This window comes from Chinchilla lanigera, unplaced genomic scaffold, assembly GCF_000276665.1.
Source record: "Chinchilla lanigera isolate Chin_1 unplaced genomic scaffold, ChiLan1.0 scaffold00054, whole genome shotgun sequence".
In the NCBI taxonomy this organism is placed as follows: domain Eukaryota; kingdom Metazoa; phylum Chordata; class Mammalia; order Rodentia; family Chinchillidae; genus Chinchilla; species Chinchilla lanigera.
This window is the reverse complement of record NW_004955455.1, coordinates 9,855,119-9,863,583: the sequence shown is the minus strand read 5'-3', so window position 1 is coordinate 9,863,583 and position 8,465 is coordinate 9,855,119. Positions and strand designations below refer to the sequence as shown.

Sequence of the window (8,465 nt, the reverse complement as noted above, 5' to 3'; positions counted from 1 at the left end):
TCCCAGAATGGCAGAGACAAGATGGGCTCAGCAGGCGTCCCTCCCACCCTAGGAAGCGGGTGGGGAGCGGAGGCCTGGCTGGGGAGTGCCTGACCAGACCAGGTGCCTGAACTCAGCTCCCTGCTCGGGCTTGGGCCCCCCGGGCCTCCCTTCAACACGTTCTGACTCCCACTCTGCACCCCGAGCCTGGAACTCCTGAGTCACAGCTGGAACTAGGGACGGGGACTTTCCCTTCTCACTTTTAGGGGCCTCCCTGACCTTGGCCCTGGGAGTAAAGAAGAACAGGCAGGACCCTAGCTCTTGGTTCTGGGGAAGTCCTGTCTGTCTGTCTGTCTGTCTGTCTCCTCTCTGTCTGTCTATCTGTCGAGGCTTCCCCGGGGACCCCAGGTCTGGGAGGAAGTGAGGCAGCAGCGAGGGTGGGAGTGTGTGTGGCCCAGCACGGCCCCGCCCCTCCCCTTGTCCCCACCCCAAACTCTCTTAATGAAATCAAGCTGGCCCCGCAGCCCAGCCGGAGGAGAAGGAGGAGAGACGGAGGACGGGGAGGGCAGGCGCCAGCCAGGGCAGCCGGCAGGAGTGGCGGGGACCGTCCCAGGCAGCCGGACTCCTATCTCGTCCACCTGGGGCGCGCCTAGCCCTGCAGCAGGAACCAGTAAGTCCCAGGGGAGGGGTCCCCACCCCCAGAGCCTGCGTCTGTCCTGGAGCGCAGGGCCAGGGACTGTCGCGCCCGGCAGAAGCCCGTGCGCGCCCGAGGGTGTGCTCGCTGGCGGCCGAGGGTCCCGGGAGCCCATGCGGCTGCCGGGGTCGGCGGGAGGGGTGCGGGTGCCTTCTCCGCAGTGAATGGTCTCCAGGTGCTGCTTGCAGGCTCAGGGCGAGGGTGTAGCGGGGCGGTCCCGTCCCGGGTCGGGATGCGTGGTGCGTGTGTTGTGCGTTCTCCGTGTAGGGGGCCGCGCTGCGCCGAGTCCGTGTGCTGGTGCCCCGTGTGTGGTTGTCCCTGCCGCTGCTGTGTGAGTCTGTGTGAGTTCTGAGCCCCCAGAAACCCCCTCCCTCCCAGACCTCCCCTCTGAGGGGCCCAGCTCCCTGTCCTCGCCTAGCCCCAGACCGGGACAGTGCTTCAGCCCGGGCCCCCCCCCCCCAGACCACTAATTGAAGCCAGGTTTCGTGGGCGCCCCTCCCCCTTTGGCCGCCAGTCTCTGGCTGGGGGCGGGGCAGCCGCTCTGGACCCTCAGCCCGCATGTTGGGGTACCCAGGCCCTGCGGGCATTTGCATCTTTTGAATGATCATGACCTCAAGCGTGTGGCTTCATCCTAGAAGAGCTAAGGCAGTGAGAGGGTCTCCCGGGGCCAGGCCTGGTCCCCACTCACTGGCTGCCCCTGCCCACCAGCTTGGTGGCAGGGATTGGCCCACGGCACAGAGGGGAAGACCCAGGCCCAGAGAGGTGCCACGCGTGGCTCAGTGGCTCCTGGACGCCCCGAGCTGCTCCTGTGGTCAGGGCTGCGCTGCCCCGGGCAGCCGTACCTCGTCTTTGTGCCTGCGTTTCCTCTCGGGTGGGAGCACAGGAGTTGGGCGTCGCTCTGCTCTTAGGGACCTGAGATTCTGAGTCCCTCTGAAAGCAGGGCCGAGAGGCCAGACTCCGCTTCCCAGGAGGAGGTGCACAGACGGGAGGGCAGCCGCCCAGGCCAGTTCTCCCACTCTGCACATGGGAAACCAGAGAGGGCAGGGGCCCGCCCAGGGTCACACAGCCGTCTGCCTCAAGGTCTGGCTGGTTCCGCATGGAGCTGTGTCCCCGCACTTATCGCCACCTTTCTCAGGGAGTGGGAGGAGGGGTGGAGGGGAGCACGGGACTCTCGCATTGGAATCTTGGCCTCTAAGAGCCAGTGATAGTTTGTACAGCCTCCCTCCTTATCCTTGGCCTTGACCCACCTCCCTTTCTCTGACTCACTGCTCTGTGTGTGTGTGTGTGTGTGTGTGTGCATGCACACATGCGTATGTGTGTGTTTTTGGTTCCGCACTCCTGTGACCAGAGTTGAGAAAGTTTCATTCAATGGATTAAAAAAAGTTGGTTTTTTCCTATGGGGGTGGGGAGGATGCCAGGCAAAAGCACACACAGGTGAGGACAGTCCTTTGCTGGTGTAGGAGAAGTTGGCTGCTCCTGGAGCTCTCCGCCCCTGAATTCCACCTTTCCTGAGCAAGCTGCTACCCCACTCTGGGCACTTTCAGAATGTTATCTCATGCAGTCCTCCAGTGCTGTGGGCTTAGTCTGTGGTCACCGTACCATTGCCATGCACATGTTCACACACACACACACACACACACACACACACAGAGTGCTGCCCATTTACAGATGGGGAAAGTGAGGCTCAGAGGAGGCAGGAGGCAGAGCCAGACACCGGGGAGCCAGGGCCCAGCCTCCCGTGGTCATGGTGCTGCAGCTGCCACCATTAAAGGTCTCTCAGGGCCCACTCAAGACAGGCGGGGAGATGACTGGCAGGACACAGCCCCAGGAGTGCTACCCGTCCTCACTTAGCAGCTCGGATGCTCCTTCCTTCCGGCTGGGAAGTGATGCCCACCGGGGTTTGAACTCCTCCCTGGGCCGGCGCGGGTTTGTGGTACGTGCGTGTGTGGACGCCCACAGTCAGACAGAGGACGGTTTAAATCCCAGCTCTGTCACGCGCCATCTGTGTGTCCTTGCGCAGGTCACTGGCTGCCTCTGAACCTAGGGCCGTTGCCTCTGTAGAGGGGAATCTAGGAAGAGCTTCAGCTGAGTAATCCCTGAGGAAACCCGGGGATGTCCAGCTCATCTTAAACGAGGTCCTGAGGGCTGGGGTGCAGCTGAGTGGCCGAGCTTTTGCTGAGCTCTCATAAGGTCCTGGGTTCAATCCTTAGCACAAGGGAAAACTGTTTTTGCCATCTGAGCTGGCTGGAGCACATTTACGTCAGTACAAACAGCCGTCAGAGTTTTTGGTTTCTCCAGCTGCAGATTCAACAAACTGCAGATAGAAAATAATAAAACAGTATAGCGATAAAATAATACAGTATAATATCATTTAAGTAGCTTTTACATTGTGTGAAGTATTATAAGTCATCTAGGGGTGATTTAAAATACATAGGAGAAGCTGGGTGTGATGGCGCACACCTGTCTTTATGGCACTCAGGAGGCTGAGGCAGGAGGATCGTGTCCAGTTCTAGGCCAGTGTGGGCTACACAGTGAGTTCAAGGCCAGCCTGAGCTCTATAGCAAAACAAAACAAAGCAAAACAAGACACAGAAGGATGTGTGTGGGTTTCACACAAATCCCACACCATTTTATTTTAAGAACTTGAGCAGCCACAGATTTTCTTGTCCTTGGAAGTGAGTCCCGGGCCTAAGCCTCCAGTGATACTGAGTGACTAAAGCACAGGAATTGGGAGCCTCAGGTCACCTGGAGCAAGCCATTCCATGCCCCAGCCTCCATCCTACCTCCTCTCCTGGGTCTTCACTGTCACCTGAGAGGTGGGCTGTCATCTGAGTCACTGAGCAAGGCCTGAGGTATAGACGTGGGAAATGTGACCTGCGGTCAAGGAGCCAGGACCCTCAGCCGCTTCTCCAGCCCGAGAACTTGCTCCCCGTCTGTCTTCTCATGTCAGACCCTGAGGCAGGGCCTCAGACTGGCCGTCCGAAGCTTTCCATAGCATCCGTAACCGTGGCAGCTTCGGAGGTGACGAGGCCCTGGGTTTGCCTGAAGCCCGGCCCTGTCTCACGGCAGTTAGGAGGGTTCGTGTTTTAGAAACCAGCTCTTCCATAAACTCAGGCCGTGAGGAATTTATTAATCGGCGAGGCTGTCTGGGCCAGATGGGGTCTGGGGGTTCATGCGGGGAGCAGCCTTCCAGCGGCGGGGAGGGAGTGGGAGGGAGGTGTGGGCTCATCTGGTTCCCATCTAGAGCTGGCAGCGGCCATGCAGGGCGGCAGTTATGGCTTTGTCTCAGCACAGGGGGTCCCCGGGGGGCCCTCCCGGGCCTGCCTGGAGCCTGAAGGCGAGGGGCAGCCGTGGGTGATGATTCTGGCATCCAGACCCCCTGCGGAGCTCAGAGACTGAGAAACTTCTGGAGAAGGGGGACCTGCTGGGGCCCAGGGGGGAGGCCTGAGAAAGCCTCTGGCTGAGAAGCTGGGATGTGGCCCTGGAGCCACTGCAGCCATTTTGTGCACAGGGATGAGGCCTTGCACAGGGCAAGGGAGTCGCTCACTCACTGTCACCCCTCAAGGACTCAGTGACAGCCCCAGCATCAGCTCTCCCTTCACGCCTAGATCCAGCCCCAGCTCTCCCTTGGTTAGTGATTGTGAGCCTCAGTTTCCTTACCTGAAAAATGGGGGTAATCCTAGGACCCCTCTCCCAGTGGGTATCAGGATTCATGCCAGTAATCCCAGCACTTGGAAGACTGAGGCAGGAGGATAGCAGTGAGTTTGATGCCAGCCTGAACTGCATGGTGAGACCCTGTCTCAATATTCCCTGAATCCCCACCCCCCAGAAAAAGAAAGAAAGAAACTTAACAGTAGCAGCTGGCACATGGAAAGCCATGAAAGTAAAAGTTGTTATTGTGAATTCAGCCATGTCAGTTCAGATGCACTTACCGAGCACGTACAGTATACCAGATATGATGCAAACCCTGGAGCATGCTGGGGTGAATCAGACTCAGGCCCGCCATCCTGGACCTCAGGGGAGGGAGGGCATCGTTTGCATGCCAGGCATGAACCAGCAAAGCCCAGGTACCGTGGGTGCTCTGGCATCAGAACGGGCAGTGCCTGCTGGGATTTGTCCTGTGTTCCCTGCAGTCCCCGGGGCCTGCTGAGCCCTGTTCCTGAGTGCTGAGACCCTGAGGGGAGACCCCTCTGATCGCCCCGTCCCTCCTTTCGTCGCAGGTCCGGGCACCATGGTCTCTGCGGTCGGCTCCAGCCTCCTCCTCGCCCTGCTGCTGCTCCTGCGGCCTGTGCCCATGTCAGCTCTCTCCGTGTCCCTGCCTGCCGCCTTCCTGGAGGACGTGGGGGGCAGTGGGGATGCAGAGGGCTCATCGGCCTCCTCCCCCAGCCTCCCGCCACCCCAGACCCCGGCCCTCAGCCCCACATCAGGGGAGCCCCAGCCCACATCCCCGGAGGGCCCGTCACCCCCCACCAACCTCCTGGACGGCATCGTGGATTTCTTCCACCAGTACGTGATGCTCATCGCCGTGGTGGGCTCGCTGGCCTTCCTGCTGATGTTCATCGTCTGCGCCGCGCTCATCACCCGCCAGAAGCACAAGGCCACGGCCTACTACCCGTCGTCCTTCCCCAAGAAGAAGTACGTGGACCAGAGCGACAGGGCCGGGGGCCCTCGAGTGTTCAGTGAGGTCCCCGACAGGGCTCCCGACAGCCGGCCCGAGGAGGCCCTGGATTCCTCCCAGCAGCTGCAAGCTGACATCCTGGCCGCCACCCAGAACCTCAAGTCCCCTGCCAGGGCTGCCCTGGGCAGCAGTGGGGAGGGGGCCCGGCCGACAGAAGACAAGGTTGAGGAAGGGGTACGGAGCAGCCAGGAGGCGGCCTCGGACACCCAGGCATGCAGGGTCCCTGAGGAGAAACCCGAAGTCCCGGAGGAGTCATGCTCAGCTGTGGCCGAGGGTGCGCCAACGGCCGGGGCGGGCCAAGAGGAGCCGGAAGGGTCTTTCTCTTCAAACCAGGAAGCCCAGGGACCAGCGGGTCCCCCTGAAAATCCCTGCGCATGCAGCAGCGTCTCCCCCACCATCTAACAGGCCCCACAGCTGCTGGCCTTGACTCTCGGGCCCCTGTGGTCACTTCCTTGGGCATGAAAAGGTCTTTAGCCCTCACCCCCCCTCGTGGCCACCTCCTGCTGCCAACCCCGGCAGCTCCTGTCCTGCGGCAGCTGGAGAAGCTGGTCTGTGGTTCACCCAGGAATCCCCCAAGTTCCAGCAGCACTCAGTGCCTCTGCAGTTCCACGGGCTTCACCCCAAAGCCAAGCTCTCAGGGGAGGTGGAGGACAGACGTGTGCCCGGGAGAGCCCCGGCATCGGCCGTACGGGGCGGGAAACACGGTCAGAGGTCCGCCGTGAAGAAGCAAATATTGCTGTTTTTCCACGCAGGGAGCAAAGAAAAGCAGAGGATCGAGGAGTTTGGGGAGCGATTGGGTGGGCGCACCGGGGGTCCTAGGGCCTGCAAAGCAGAAGCAGCCTGCAACGACACCCAGCCTTTGAGTCTCCCTAAAGCCAAGTATTTCAGGCTCGCTCCATCTCTGCTTAGAGCTGCGCCTGCAGAAGCGGACCGGATTATTTAGGCCTCTTCCGGGAGTGACCCTTACAGGCATCCAGAAAGGGCCCTAAGGGAGTGTTTCCAGACAGGATTCCGAGGGGCGCTCCATGGAAAGAGGATTCCAAGGTCAACCGAGTTGAGGCCACGCTGGCTGCCTCCCTTCCCCACCCTACCCCGTTGCTCCCAGGGCTCTGACAGGCTCCAGAGTAAAGGCTCCTGTTGGACTGGGTCTGGGGCTTTGCTTAGCCTTTCCAAAGTCTATTTTTTATTTTTGGTTGTACTGGGGGAGGGGCGCAGGTCCTGGTGCATGCTAGGCAAGGGCTCAACCACTGAGCTACGTTCCCAGCACTGCTCTTTTTGAAAACAGCTATAAGGTCAAATCTTGCAAAAGTCACTCTGGAAAATATTGCTCTTATTTCTTGAAGGTGCCCCCAAGTTCTGGTTGGTCCAGAGTTAGGGTGTGGGGTGCAGGGTTTTGATTTCCGAAGCCACCCCTACTTGGGGTTCAGTTTCTCACCCCTCTACTGCTTCTGGGCTGGGGAACGTGTGTCGACCCCTGCTTGCCTGTGAGACCCTCAAAGCATCCTGTCAGCTAGGGGGCTGCATTAGAAGGGACCCTCATTCTGGTTTCTGACGCCCAGCCTGGAGCAGGGCGCGCTGACCACTGGCCCTTTGCTCACATGTGAGGTCTGGCAGCCTGTGTCCGCAGCACCCTTCTGTCCTTGACAGGGAGCCTGTGCTCCGTCCTGTTCAGGGGACTCTTGAGAGGGGTTTCTGCCCCATTCTTACGTGTGGGGCTCCCCCAACCTCTGCACAGCCCTCCAGGTGCTGAGATCTAACACACCAGCATAATAAACCTTGAATCTGTCCTGAGTCTCGCTGGTCTTCTGCAGGGGGGAGGGGCGGGTCTTGGGGAGGGGTTGCTCATAGGCTGGGAGCAACTTTCTGGGGTGACATCAGCCGGGTCTTAGAGGCTGAGGGAAAGATTGGTGTGGGAAAGATGGAGAGGAGTAGCTGGCTACACTGGCATGCATACCTGTAATCCCAGCACACTGGGAGGCTGAGGCAGGAGGATCACAAGTTTGAACCTAGCCTGAGTTACATATCAAGGCCTTGTCTCAAAATAAAAATATAAAAAATGGGCTGGGGATATAGCTCAGTGGGAAGGACCTGGGTTCAACCCTCAGTACCACAAAATAAACAAAAAAAGTATATATGTAGAGAGAGATCAGATGCCCCACAAGCGGGGGGCGTGAGCTCCCCCAGGGTGCCAGTCACACAGGCCTGGCTTCCACATGTGGTTCTGTCACTGGTCACGACCATGGGACAGTCACCACCCTGTGCTCCCCTGAGGGCAGGGGCGGGGCGGGAGTCCCAGCTGTCCATGCCCTGCAGGAAGATAGTGCGCTGTACCAGTCTCACACAGTGCCACGCACACGGCACCCTCAGCAGGCCCTAGTCCCCGGCTGGCCTCCACCTCTGTCCCCTTGGCTTCCAGCCCCTCCTTGCCTTTGATGGCAAGTTCCTGGGGTGGCTTTGCCCCCTCCTCCGGGCCCTGGAGCTGCCAGCTGGAATCCAGATGTGGCTGGGACTAGGAGCATGTGCTGGGCCCCGGGGGAGGGTGCAGGGAGGCTGTCGACCCTGTGTCCAGCACATCCGCTGAGGGGGCCCGGGTTTGGGTTTCACTGCACACAGTGGCCTCTGTCTGACTCAGTGGGGAAGTCCTCCCCGTCCCTGCCCAGCCCAGCTCCAGCCAAGAGCAGCGGGAGAGCCGAGTAGGAAAGCCCAGCACCGGTGTGCTGTGTGGCTCTGGCCAAGTCAATCGGCCTCTCTGGGCATCTCTCCTTGTTCCTGAGCTCCTGTGGGGGTCTCAGGCACTTGGGTGTGGCTGGGAAGTGGACTAAATCTCAAGACACAGAAGCACACACTGGAGATCTTGGGGGGCCAGCAGGGGTGAGTGTCCCGGGCGGCAGCCCCCCGCTAATGCTCAGCTGGACCCCCAGAGGGCAGAGTGTATGCTTTAGCGGTTGCTGTGTCCCCTGAGGCTGGTGGGCTGCTTGAGGATGTGACTTGAGCACACGGACGGGAGTGGATTCTCTGGCACTTCTGAGCGCTTCTAGCTGCTGTTCCTTCTGCCCAGGACGCCCTTCTACCCTCCTCTGCCCCATGCGGTGCAAATCCCTTCAACCAGTCCCTC

General features: G+C 60.1%; 1 protein-coding gene across 1 annotated transcript; it reads left to right on the top strand.

Annotated features, from left to right (window-relative positions):
- Nucleotides 1–483: 483 nt before the first annotated feature.
- Nucleotides 484–7,141, top strand: Tmem119 (transmembrane protein 119). Its single transcript, XM_005396466.2, has 2 exons — nucleotides 484–649; nucleotides 4,893–7,141. The coding sequence occupies exon 2, from the start codon at nucleotides 4,904–4,906 to the stop codon at nucleotides 5,750–5,752; it is 849 nt and encodes a 282-aa protein (XP_005396523.2). The 5' UTR covers nucleotides 484–649; nucleotides 4,893–4,903; the 3' UTR covers nucleotides 5,753–7,141.
- Nucleotides 7,142–8,465: the final 1,324 nt, after the last annotated feature.